This window comes from Pristiophorus japonicus, chromosome 5 (genome assembly GCF_044704955.1).
Source record: "Pristiophorus japonicus isolate sPriJap1 chromosome 5, sPriJap1.hap1, whole genome shotgun sequence".
NCBI lineage: Eukaryota > Metazoa > Chordata > Chondrichthyes > Pristiophoridae > Pristiophorus > Pristiophorus japonicus.
Window position 1 is genome coordinate 77,486,402 of NC_091981.1, and position 14,250 is coordinate 77,500,651.

Below are 14,250 nucleotides of genomic sequence, written 5' to 3' on the forward strand. Positions count from 1 at the left end.
GCAGATGTACATATATAGTGCCATATGAATTTAAGAATGTTTAGTAACAATTTGTGTATAATAATAAGTATATATGTATTAGTAAACTGGGGTTAGGAAAGAATCTACCTGTGTGGCTGCTAAAAGAAGCACAGGCCAGGTAATACGCGGGAGTAAGAAGAATCTACCGGTATAGCTATTAAGGAAGCACCGGTGAGATAACAAACAAAATGACTGTGAGATAAAGTTAGAAGCAGACATCAGTCCAAAAGGAACTGAATAAGACAGCCAGTCAATTAAAGACTATGAGCCCAAATTGGAACTCGGTCACCTTTGTCAAGCCAGAGAGTTTTCTCAGGGCTAGGCAATCTGTTTTATGTGCCCCTGTCGGAAAGAGAACAGCATGAGAAGGATCCTGTTCCTGCTCGCCCTGGTAAGGATGAGCAGCAGCGACCAAAGAGACATGGAAGAATCCCTCATTTACGGATGCTCAGGAGAAGAGCACCGATCGTAACCGCCGGGGGTGAGCCCCGAGACGTGGAAGAACTCGCTGTTTATGCCCACGAGGGAAGATGGCCAGGGTGGCTGGGATCTAATTCTACCTGCTACTCCAGCCAGGAAGGTTTTAACTACAGGGAGGCCTCAGTTCCATGCCCCCAGATACGGATCATCGCTGCCAGAGTCAGTGTTACAGAGGGAAAGCGTGTGTGTTTGACTTGCAAAGGGAACATTCCCCTAGGAAGATGATGGTGGCTCAGAAAACTCAGCAAGGATGCATGGGACCAGGAATCGGACTGGGAAAAACTCGGTAATGATACGTACCGCACCATCACGGAGACATGGGGAGGAGTAAAAGTGTGTTGGGACAAATGGAATCCGAACAAGGAATTTATGTTTGCATGTGGGGTTCAGAGAGTATTTGTCCCACAGGCATATCGATCGCCTTTGCCAGGCAATGGCAAGATGAAGGGGAAGGGATGGGGTGGGATTCTAGCCTACACGGGTGCGCGGTCCCACACTCCCCTCTCCCAATTAACACCACCGAACTAAGAGCACACATTAAGAAACCCCTGCCCACAACCCCGCCAATACGCACAGTAATAGAAAGGTGTTCTACCGGCACCAAGGGACCTGGAAATGGATTAGTATTGGTGCCGACTAAAAAGGTGTTATACCAGGGCGTACATTATGCAGTAGTTTCAGTAATATTAAACTTTACCGAGGTACACTTACCTGCATGGTGTCCAAAGGAAACAGAGCTGCTATACCGGGCTCTACTTAGAGACATGTTTAAGAAATTTTATGAGTTAGACTTTGGAAATGTAGACAAAGCAGACCTATACACCCTAAATGCTAGGGACACCATGGGCTCGGGGAGACCTAGAAGGGGAATCATAAATGACGTTTTCAGTACCTACAATACAGCATCCTCTGTAATAAATAGCTTAGATGACATAGAACTGCAAACACAGATAAACAGTTTAAAGACCCAATTGAGAAAAATCCTGAAACAGGAGGACACTGTAGTAGGATCAGAACTACACGAGGACCAGGCTATGACTGTCTATTTAAATGAAATAGTGGCTGAGCTGGAAAAACATGCACAGACAGTGAATGCACTCATACAGGAGGATAGAAACACTTCTGACCAGGCTGCACAGAATGAGGTGTGTGTACTCTATGGGTCATGGTTGTTGGGTGAGGGCCACAACAACCTGGAGGATTTAAAACAAGGTGTAGTCCCCTCTTGGACCAGGAACAAGCACCTCGCAGCCCTCCACCCATACAGCAATTCACTAAGCCCGTGCCAGCTCCGCCTAGCCTCTGAAGCCTACCCTGTCCCAGTAGACTGTGGGAAATCTAACCACACTATTATGGGAATAGCACTAAGGATGCCGGTCATGGATGGAACAGGCCGACCCGCACCGGTATACCGGGTGGAGAACATTGGGGTTATTCAGGGAGGTGCACACATTCATTTTGCAACGGTCCCACCCTATGTCATAAAGTGGGAACACGCTGTAATAGGTACTGACCTCTCCAGGTGCCGGAGCCGGGGTGCACACGTAATACTGTGTCCCCAGTACTTGAGTGCCCATTCAAAGTCACAGTGTGGGTTTAAAGCTGCTGGCGCACAGCCTATTAACTGCACCATGGAGGTAATGGCACAAGATCATGTTCCTCCACAGGTAGCATACACAGGGGGTGGGACATATTGTGTCACCACCAGTCCACCCCACTACCAACATGGACACTTCTGGTGTCTGGAAAGTGACGGCAGTTTGTGCTTCAATCCTGAGGCATCAGTTCAAGTGGCCCAGGAACAGATTGTCCCCATTCCTGAACCCTCCACTGTCCACCTCACTGTGAAGGAAAACATTACAAACCTGCAGGATTATGTTGTACATTTTGGCTATGCAATTCCCCCTCTACCCGAACATCTTACCGCTCTGCTAAAAGCTGTAGTTATCTCACAAAAACACTTCTACACTCTAGAACAGAAAACAATTGAAATAGGGAAAAAGATTCTTGAGATCACCATTCTGCCTTGGTGGGACCTTTTCAGAAATATAGAGGTCCCAGTCTGGATCAGAATCGCTTCTCACACTTTAGTTATTTGTCAACTCGCGATTATACTTTACTTATGGTAAAGTAAAGTACCATAGAGGCCGTCAGGTCATGCACCAAAGGGTGCTGTACGCTCCTTGGCTGAACTTAGGAATCGCACAGGGAGGGGTGACACCATACTACCATGTTTAATTTGTGTTTGATTTTACCTGCTGTAAACCGCAAAATCTCGAGTATTGTGAGAGTGTTACTTGAAATGTTTTGACTATGTACTGAACTTAAAATGTGTTTAACTATGGACCTTTATGTTACCTGAGAATGTGTTTGACTTTGTGCTTTGTTTTACTTTACTTAAAGTTGTGTTTGACTGTATACCGTTATTTTACTGTGAAAATTGAGTAAAAGAGGGACATCATACTTCCTCTATACTGCAACCGAATTGCAATGACTGTATTCACCTGTAAATTGCATTTGCATTTCAACGGGGGAGGGTGCAGGGTAATGTTTAGCTAGTGTAAATGCAGGGAAGTTTGACTCTCGGGAGCAGGAATTTTGCTTACCTTGATTGACACTCAAGAGTGTGGAGTGTCAACAGGGGGGACTGAAGCAGGTGCAAAATTCACAAGAAACCCCCCCAGTGTTTGGGCTCATTCGAAAGGAAATTTAATGTGGGACTATCTACCGAAAAGTTTTGAACTCTAAAGTGCTTATGAAAGAAACTACGAACTTTCATTGGATTTCGGATTTTAAAAGACAAACTCAAGGCTGTGGGTGAACCTACAGAGCTAACAGGAGACAGACTGATTAAGTGAAGCTACCTGGGTGTGAGGACTAAGTTAACCTGTCTGGAAGAATGAGTATTCAAAAATCCTTCCCCCACAAGAGACATTAACATCACAAAATCACCCAGAGGTAGCTACCCATCAACATGGGTCTGGACAACCATTTCAGCATATACATCACAAAGAGGCCCAATCCAGCCTATGTGTGAAAGACTAAGCACAAAAGGAATTGCAATTACCAAACTAATATTTCAATCAGGAAACAGTTTTCAAACATCAACTCACCCAAAACATATCAACTTTTAATGAGCCCACCAAGCTATTACAAAGAAGAACCAAGCCTGCCAAAATTATACAAAGGATTTTGAAGAGATTTGGCGGCAAGATTAGAACACTGAAATCGTATAACTGGCCCCTGTTTTCAACAGAGGTTAGGTGGTTGCTAGGTAGCTACAAGGCTGCTACTACCTCAGATGCCATACTACACCAGATGCTGCGAGTATGTCACCAAGACAAGGAGAGAAACCAATGCGACAGTTCTAAGCTAACTTCTCCAGCCTCGAAGTCCTGAAGGAAGGAAGAACATCACCATCGTGGCAGCAACCGACCACAGTCAACGTGGTATCAACGGAAAAACAACCGCGATCTACCATTAACTGTCAAAAGGATTCAAAAGCATATTCCCTGCATGCCCTGGAGTCCAACCTAGCTAGGATTAGGTAATGGGAGGTGGGAGGTATAATTCACTGTAACCCCCTTTGAATGTGTAGTGTATGGTTCTTTATTAGAGTGGTTATAAGTTTAACCTTGTACCTTTCCTTGTTTTGTCCTTTATTAGAGTGATTGTAAGTTTAACCTTGTACCTTTCCTTGTATTGTCCTTTATTAGAGTGATTGTAAGTTTAACCTTGTATCTTTCCTTGTATTGTCCTTTATTAGAGTGGTTATAAGTTTAACCTTGTACCTTTCCTTGTTTTGTCCTTTATTAGAGTGGTTATAAGTTTAACCTTGTACCTTTCCTTGTTTTGTCCTTTATTAGAGTGATTGTAAGTTTGGCCTTGTACCTTTCCTTGTTTTGTCCTTTATTAGAGTGATTGTAAGTTTAACCTTGTACCTTTCCTTGTATTGTCCTTTATTAGAGTGATTGTAAGTTTGGCCTTGTACCTTTCCTTGTATTGTCCTTTATTAGAGTGATTGTAAGTTTAACCTTGTACCTTTCCTTGTATTGTCCTTTATTAGAGTGATTGTAAGTTTAACCTTGTACCTTTCCTTGTATTGTCCTTTATTAGAGTGATTGTAAGTTTGGCCTTGTATTTTCTTACTAGAGTAATAAGCTTGTATTACCTTGACTGTAATAAAACCAAAGTTCTTTTGCATCAAACCAGTGTCCTTTGCACTTTTGTCACACCCCCCAAATAAATCCAGAGTATAGAAACCAAGGGAGTGGGAGCAATTCAAATCACTTAGGTTGGTCAGAAGGGAACCTGACCTCCTCATAGAGACACCCACCTTACACCTTCCACGACCTCAGGACATCCCAAAGGACTTTACAGCCAATTAAGTACCACATTCACTGTTGTAACATAGGAAATTTGCACACAGCAAGCTCCTGAAAACAGTAATGAAATAAAGATCACATAATTTTTTTTAAGTGATGTTGATTGACGGATAAATATTGGCCAGGACACCAGGGATAACTCCTGTGCTCTTCTTTGATAGTGAGGAGGAAAGTTTTAGACTGTAGGAAGATATCAATGGACTGGTCAGGTGGGCAGAAAAGTGGAAAAAGGAATTCAATACAGAGAAGTGCGAGGTCATGCATTTGGGAAGGGCTAACAAGACAAGGGAATACACAATAAATGGTAGGACACTGAGAAATATAGAGGAACAGGGGAACCTTGGAGTGCATGTCCACAGATCCCTGAAAGTAGCACGGCAGGTAGATAAGGTGGTTACGTAGGTATACAGGATACATTCCTTTACTAGCCAAGGTACTGAATACAAGAACATTGAGGTTATGCTAGAACTGTATAAAACACTAGTTAGGTCTCAGCTAGAGTACTGCATAAGTTCTGCTCACCACATTACAGGAAATATAAGATTGCACTAGAGAGGGTACAGAGGAGATTTACGAGGATGTTGCCTGGACTGGAGAATTTTAGCAATGAGGAAAGATTGGATAGGGTTTTTCTTTGGAACAGAGGAGGCTGTGGGGAGATTTAATTGAGGTGTATAAAATTATGAGGGGCCTAGATAAAGTGGATAGGATGGACCTATTTTCCTTTTCCGATGGTTCAATAACCAGGCGGCATATTTAAAGTAACTGATAGAAGGATTAGAGGGAAGTTGAGGAGAATCTTTTTCACCCAGAGGATGGTAGTGGTCTGGAACTCACTGCCGGAAAAGGTGGTTGAAGCAGAAACCCTCATCACATTAAAAAAGTACAGGATATGACCTCCTTCTGTGCCGTTAGCCTCTATGATTCTGTGGTACTAACTCTAACCAAATAGATTTGGCTTTTACATCATCTCATGTGATGAACTTTTTGATTAAAACTGCTACACTGCATCTCTTCCCCCGCCTCCCCTGTTCTATCCCTCCTTAATATTTAGTAACCAGGAGTTTTCAGCTCCTAGTGTAAACAATGTCTCCTTTTTAATGCTATTGCATCATACATAAGAACATAAGAACACAACCTTTCCTGTTATGTAGCATAGAACTGAGCTATAAAAGTAAAGCTTGAGCAGATTATTAGGTAACCATGAGCTCTGAGATAACATCAGTCTGGAAACATACATTAGTTACCCTTTACAGAAACAGTCAGTACTCTACAAAACACAGAACTGAAATGAAGTGCTAATTTTCCACAATGCCTCACCTGAAACTTAATTGTGTGATTCCTCTGCAGCAATTATGTAATTTTATTTATTTAAATATTTCATTGAATATTAACAAGCCTTGCATATTATCAATACAGGATGTCACACTGATAGCGATGAATTATTGGGTTTATTCAAAGTGTAAATGACTCAAATCACTAACTCCCAAAGTGCAAGTGAATTATTAAATTGTTCTTAAGAATTGAATTGTCCTAAAAATCCACCATGTCACTGACAAAATGCTGCAGGTGCTCTGTGAACTTTAATAAGTACAAAATGAACACAACACTGAATATATAAATTATTATAAATTTTAATTGTAAAAGACCAGTCAGTAATCCTGACGATGATGTGACTTGAGGATCTGCTTTCCCATTGGTTATCAATTGGGCATGATCCATTATCGGAATAACGTGCATATTTTTCTAAATAAAACATGTAATATTTTAATTATCACGTATTTGAAATATATAGAGTGGAATTTTGAAAATAACATTAATGTGCGCAGAATAAGTGTTTTTTTCTGATGCAAAGACTTAACTTGTGAGTATGCCGCCTTCCATCCTTTCCTTAAGTAAAGAGAAATGTAGGCATCAAGTTAACGATCTGCCTGCACTTCATGTTCGTTACATGGATGAGCATCGATGAACTGGGAGAAAATATAAATGCGGCACTGACCAGGGTGCTGAAACTCAACGCATTATCCGTCAAGCTCTCTCCCATCGACAGTGGAATGTGCATCCAGTCACAATTTTACTTCACTGAAATATTTAAACTCCAACCTCGAAATAGTTGCACAAGTTTATTTTAGGATATAAACGGAAACATGATAGTGCAAATAGATACATCCTCTCGGATGTGCATTATTCAGTTGAATATTACATGGACACCTTTGTTCATTGCACAGTGATTTCCGTACTTGCCCCTCTCGTGTTCTTACCTGTTCCGACCCCTGGAAGCATATTCTGCAGGTGGGAGTGATGCCCCCGTTGCGAAAGCTGCTGTTGCTGCTGCACACCGACTCGGCGTCATTGGCGCAGGAGAGCGCCCCACTCTGGTAGCCTTCGTGCTCGGGAGCGCGGCTCTCCTTGCCCGGGCTGCAGCGTTCCCTCTCCTCGGGTGTCGCCGAGATCAGCCTTTCTTTCTCGCCGGCTTCTCCTTCTTCCTTTTCTTGCTCTTTCTGCCTTCTCTGGCCAGCCGGCAGCGAGTCTCCGCCCAGAGCGCCCCCCTCCGGGCCAGGAGCGGCAGTGGGAGCCGGTGACCCGCCGGTGCCTGTGTCCTGCTCCCGACACTGGTCCTGCTGCTGGAGCAGCTGCCGCTCGCTCATAGCGCGGAGATGGGTGGCGAGGGTGTGTGCGCTTGTAGCCGATCTCTGCTATCTTCGGGGCAGAGAGAGAGAGAGGGGAGGGGGATTTGGTTCGAGGCGTGCGGGCAGGAGGAGGGAGGCGGGGAACAGGGAGGGATAAAGGATGGAAAGCCTTTAAAACCCTCTTAAAAAAAGACAAACCATTTTCATCCGCCGCGTTGTGCAAGGGGCTCCTGGCGACAGGCAGATGGGAGCCGGCTGGGGAGCGGCCACGGCAGCAAACTGACCGACACAGGGCAGGGCAGGAGAGGCCAGGCAGCCGTTTGACGGGACAGTTCGGTTCACCGGCAAACTCCCGATTCAGATCATCACAGCCGTGGAAGGCGGAGTCGGCGCCACAATGCCGCCGCGCCCGAGAAGCCAGAGCTCACCGCACCTGAAGCTCGAAAAATAACAAGACAGCCTGCCCGGCAACCATTGTTCCGTCACAATCCGTGCAGGGGCGGGGGGATTACACGTTCTCGGCTCGCGAGATAGGCTTTCCTACCTGGCAGATCGGAGATAGCAATATTGCTGTTTCTGTCACTCGGGCAGGGGATGGCAGTGGTTATTCGTTTCCCTTTTGCTTTCTTGACTTCATTGGTTCATTCGTTCGTTCATTCTCCGATTCCCTCAGTGCAAGTAGGCTACTGGAACTGTAGAAGCAAGATTTCACTAGCATCAGAGAGCGTCGGGATATAAGCGAAGTTAGTAGAAGAACATAGTCTAATTGTGGCATGACAGATGCATAAATAAAGGGATTTTTTCCCCTTCATCAATGGAATGGATATTAGTCCTGAAGAAATGGAACGCTTCCTATTTCAGCATCAAGTGCTTCTGTAGCACAGCTAGCTGCAGATCGAAGTTCCCTCTATTCTGCTCCAACAATATGCCTCAGCCACAATCATCCCCTGTGTAAGTTTTCTGTCATCTTTCAGCATGTCTGACTTATTTTGCCAGCATTGCAAAATTTGAATTCAACCCAGGTCCCAGATGTTAAATACCAATATTTTACCTACTGCAACACCAGAAAGGGATATTCTGTGAAAAAAGGTAACTTCAGGAATTTCGAGGATTATTTTCAACAACAATAACTTGCTTCTATATATTACCTTTAACGTAGAAAAAATGTCCCAAGACACAGCATAGAAGCGTAACCACAAAATTCGACACCAAGCCAAAGATCTGGATTTTAAGGGGGGTCTTAAAAGAAGAGAGGAAGTTGCAGATGCGGAGAGGTTTGGGAAGGGAAATTCAGATATTAAAGATGTCACACTGAAGTACATCGCCTGAGATGGCACAATCTAACCATTGGGATCTCACAAATTCCTTGAATTACTTTTTCAACTGCTACTTTTTTTCATAAAAACCAAACGCTTTGGACCAGAAATTAGCCAGCCTAACGCACGTTTTAACGCCATTTTTTGCGTTAAGTTTTTTGTCGTTAAAAAAAATGTAATGACATTTTGCTAATTTAGCCAGTGCTTTAACATAGTCATTAAAAATAATGGCCACCATGTTACGAAACCATTTTTGTGACGTCACTCGACGTCAAAAACAACGATATCGCCGTTTTTGTGAATTTGGCCAATAATGACATTTTTAAAGACAGTGATAAGTACCATACAAAAAAGTTTGTCTCACCTGGTCAAGTCGGATCGAAATCGCCAATAACGGCGTCATCTTGCAAAACGGAGCTACAGTTTAGTGAATTAAAGCTTTTGGAGGGAAGGCTGCGTTTTACAGATCGACCTTTTTGTAAGTTTATAATTCGTTTTTAAGGATATTTAAGGGCATTTAAGGATATTTTAAGAATGGGGCCTATTCTATCTGTGTCGTATTTGCTGATTGCTTATGCTATCTAGCAGAGAGCCAGAAGAAGGCTTTTTCAACAGCAATATCAGTGTAATCAAAAAGGTCGCAGACTTATGGGGAGGAGGCCTTCCCTCCAATGAGCTTACAGGGAGAAGCCTCACACAAAACATCTGCAAAGGGATATAGACAGGCTAAGTGAGCCAGCAAAAATTTGACAGATGGAGTATAATGTGGGAAACTGAGGTTATCCACTTTGGCAGAAATAATAGAAAAGCAAATTATAATTTAAATGGAGAAAAATTGCAAAGTGCTGCAGTACAGAGAGGGGGCTCGATAAGGTGGATGCAGAGAGGATATTTCCACTCATAGGGGAAATTAAAACTAGGGGACATAGTCTTAGAATATCCCATTTAAAACTGAGATGAGGAGAAATTTCTTCTCTCAGAGGGTTGTAAATCTATGGAATTCTCTGCCCCAGAGAGCTGTGGAGGGTCATTGAATATATTTAAGGCGGACATAGACAGATGATAAGGGAGTGAAGAGTTATGGGGAGCGGGCAGGGAAGTGGAGCTGAGTTCATGACCAGATCAGCAATGATTTTATTGAATGGCGGAGCAGGCTCGAGGGGCCAAATGGCCTACTCCTGCTCCTATTTCTTATGTTCTTATACAGTGCAATAGAAGGCTGTGCTTTCGAAAAGAGGTGGTCACAGAGATATACCAGCTCATAAAGGCAGACATACAGCTTACAAGCATGAGGAGGACTGCACTGCCCGTCAAGGTCAAGGTGACTGCAGCACTTGCCTGCTATGCTGCTGGCTCCTTTCAGGCATCAGCAGGGGACATATGCTGCATCTTGCAGTATGCTACACATTGCTACATTTGTCAGGTGACTGCTGCACTGTTTGCATGCAGGAAGGACTTCATCAACTTCCCAATGACCAGGGAGGCACAGAATGAGAGGGCTGTAGGCTTTGCACGAATTGCTGGCTTCCCGAAGGTACAAGCTGCCATTGACTATATGCACATCGCTCTGCGAGCACCTTTTAGGATTTGGATGTTTACCGAAACCGAAAGGGATTCCACTTGCTGAATATACAGATCGTCCGGGGCCCAGCGTCGGCGGCAGTCGGGAGCAGCGTCGAGGAGGTGCGTGGAGAGGCCTATAAAAGGCATACATGTGCAGCTACAGGGAGAAGGCAAAAAAGAAGTAGAAAGAAATCAAAAAGTGACGTCACAGCCAAGAGGGTAAGTGATTGGCTGGTGATTGGTGAGTAGTTTTTCTTTTTTCTCTTCTATATCAGTGAGTAACTTTTAACACTGTTGTTGCCAATTTAAGTGTATATAAGGGTTAAGTCATGGCAGGAGAGCTCGGTCGGGTGTTATGCTCCTCCTGTACCATGTGGGAACTCAGGGACACTTCCGGTGTCCCTGACGATTACGTGTGCGGGAAGTGTATCCGCCTCCAGCTCCTTACAGACCGCGTTGCGGAGTTGGAGCTGAGGGTGGATTCACTCTGGAGCATCCACGATGCTGAGAATGACGTGAGTATCACGTGTAGCGAGTTGGTCGTACCACAGGGAAAGGGTCCACAGCCAGATAGGGAATGGAAGACCAACAGGAAGAGCAGTGCAAGGAAGGTAGTGCAGGAGTCCCCTGTGGTCATCCCCCTGCAAAACAGATACACTGCTTTGGGTACTGTTGAGGGGGATGACTCATCAGGGGAGGGCAGCAGCAGCCAAGTTCATGGCACCGTGGCTGGCTCTGCTGCACAGGAGGGCAGGAAAAAGAGTGGGAGAGCAATAGTGATTGGGGATTCAATGGTGAGGGGAATAGATAGGCGTTTCTGCGGCCGCAACCGAGACTCCAGGATGGTATGTTGCCTCCCTGGTGCAAGGGTCAAGGATGTCTCGGAGCGGGTGCAGGACATTCTAAAAAGGGAGGGAGAACAGCCAGTTGTCGTGGTGCACATTGGTACCAACGACATAGGTAAAAAGAGGGATGAGGTCCTACGAAACGAATTTAAGGAGCTAGGAGCTAAATTAAAAAGTAGGACCTCAAAAGTAGTAATCTCGGGATTGCTACCAGTGCCATGTGATAGTCAGAGTAGGAATCGCAGGATAGCGCAGATGAATACGTGGCTTGAGCAGTGGTGCAACAGGGAGGGATTCAAATTCCTGGGGCATTGTAACCGGTTCTGGGGGAGGTGGGACCAGTACAAACCGGACGGTCTGCACCTGGGCAGGACCGGAACCAATGTCCTAGGGGGAGTGTTTGCTAGTGCTGTTGGGGAGGAGTTAAACTGATATGGCAGGGGGATGGGAACCAATGCAGGGAGACAGAGGGAAACAAAAAGGAGGCAAAAGCAAAAGACAGAAAGGAGATGAGGAAAAGTGGAGGGCAGAGAAACCCAAGGCAAAGAACAAAAAGGGCCACTGTACAGCAAAATTCTAAAAGGACAAAGGGTGTTAAAAGAACAAGCCTGAAGGCTTTGTGTCTTAATGCAAGGAGTATCCGCAATAAAGTGGATGAATTAACTGTGCAAATAGATGTTAACAAATATGATGTGATTGGGATTACGGAGACGTGGCTCCAGGATAATCAGGGCTGGAAACTCAACATCCAGGGGTATTCAACATTCAGGAAAGATAGAATAAAAGGAAAAGGAGGTGGGGTAGCATTGCTGGTTAAGGAGCAAATTAAGGCAATAGTTCGGAAGGACATTAGCTTGGATGATGTGCAATCTATATGGGTAGAGCTGCAGAATACCAAAGGACAAAAAACGTTAGTGGGAGTTGTGTACAGACCTCCAAACAGTAGTAGTGATGTTGGGGAGGGCATCAAACATGAAATTAGGGGTGCGTGCAATAAAGGTGCAGCAGTTATAATGGGTGACTTTAATATGCACATAGATTGGGTTAACCAAACTGGAAGCAATACGGTAGAGGAGGATTTCCTGGAGTGCATAAGGGATGGTTTTTTAGACCAATATGTCGAGGAACCAACTAGGGGGGAGGCCATCTTAGACTGGGTGTTGTGTAATGAGAGAGGATTAATTAGCAATCTCGTTGTGCGAGGCCCCTTGGGGAAGAGTGACCATAATATGGTGGAATTCTGCATTAGGATGGAGAATGAAACAGTTAATTCAGAGACCATGGTCCAGAACTTAAAGAAGGGTAACTTTGAAGGTATGAGGCGTGAATTGGCTAGGATAGATTGGCGAATGATACTGAAGGGGTTGACTGTGGATGGGCAATGGCAGACATTTAGAGACCGCATGGATGAACTACAACAATTGTACATTCCTGTCTGTCGTAAAAATAAAAAAGGGAAGGTGGCTCAACCGTGGCTATCAAGGGAAATCAGGGATAGCATTAAAGCCAAGGAAGTGGCATACAAATTGGCCAGAAATAGCAGAGAACCCGGGGACTGGGAGAAATTTAGAACTCAGCAGAGGAGGACAAAGGGTTTGATTAGGGCAGGGAAAATGGAGTACGAGAAGAAGCTTGCAGGGAACATTAAGACGGATTGCAAAAGTTTCTATAGATATGTAAAGAGAAAAAGGTTAGTAAAGACAAACGTAGGTCCCCTGCAGTCAGAATCAGGGGAAGTCATAACGGGGAACAAAGAAATGGCGGACCAATTGAACAAGTACTTTGGTTCGGTATTCACTGAGGAGGACACAAACAACCTTCCGGATATAAAAGGGGTCGGAGGGTCTAGTAAGGAGGAGGAACTGAGGGAAATCCTTATTAGTCGGGAAATTGTGTTGGGGAAATTGATGGGATTGAAGGCCGATAAATCCCCAGGGCCTGATGGACTGCATCCCAGAGTACTTAAGGAGGTGGCCTTGGAAATAGTGGATGCATTGACAGTCATTTTCCAACATTCCATTGACTCTGGATCAGTTCCTATGGAGTGGAGGGTAGCCAATGTAACCCCACTTTTTAAAAAAGGAGGGAGAGAGAAAACAGGGAATTACAGACCGGTCAGCCTGACATCGGTAGTGGGTAAAATGATGGAATCAATTATTAAGGATGTCATCGCAGTGCATTTGGAAAGAGGTAATATGATAGGTCCAAGTCAGCATGGATTTGTGAAAGGGAAATCATGCTTGACAAATCTTCTGGAATTTTTTGAGGATGTTTCCAGTAGAGTGGACAAGGGAGAACCAGTCGATGTGGTATATTTGGACTTTCAGAAGGCTTTCGACAAGGTCCCACACAAGAGATTAATGTGCAAAGTTAAAGCACATGGGATTGGGGGTAGTGTGCTGACATGGATTGAGAACTGGTTGTCAGACAGGAAGCAAAGAGTAGGAGTAAATGGGGACTTTTCAGAATGGCAGGCAGTGACTAGTGGGGTACCGCAAGGTTCTGTGCTGGGGCCCCAGCTGTTTACACTGTACATTAATGATTTAGACGAGGGGATTAAATGTAGTATCTCCAAATTTGCGGATGACACTAAGTTGGGTGGCAGTGTGAGCTGCAAGGAGGATTCTATGAGGCTGCAGAGCGACTTGGATAGGTTAGGTGAGTGGGCAAATGCATGGCAGATGAAGTATAATGTGGATAAATGTGAGGTTATCCACTTTGGTGGTAAAAACAGAGAGACAGACTATTATCTGAATGGTGACAGATTAGGAAAAGGGGAGGTGCAACGAGACCTGGGTGTCATGGTACATCAGTCATTGAAGGTTGGCATGCAGGTACAGCAGGCGGTTAAGAAAGCAAATGGCATGTTGGCCTTCATAGCGAGGGGATTTGAGTACAGGGGCAGGGAGGTGTTGCTACAATTGTACAGGGCCTTGGTGAGGCCACACCTGGAGTATTGTGTACAGTTTTGGTCTCCTAACCTGAGGAAGGACATTCTTGCTATTGAGGG

The 14,250-nt window shown here is 44.6% G+C and overlaps 1 protein-coding gene across 1 annotated transcript in view; it reads right to left on the reverse strand.

Annotated features, from left to right (window-relative positions):
• Window positions 1-7,534, reverse strand: part of LOC139264090 (E3 ubiquitin-protein ligase MARCHF11-like) — a 160,420-nt gene extending 152,886 nt beyond the window's left edge. Inside the window, exon 1 of the mRNA XM_070880182.1 lies at window positions 7,148-7,534. Within this exon, the coding sequence (XP_070736283.1) occupies window positions 7,148-7,534 (387 nt within the window). The remainder of the gene's footprint in view (window positions 1-7,147) is intronic.
• Between the last annotated feature and the right edge of the window lie 6,716 nt (window positions 7,535-14,250).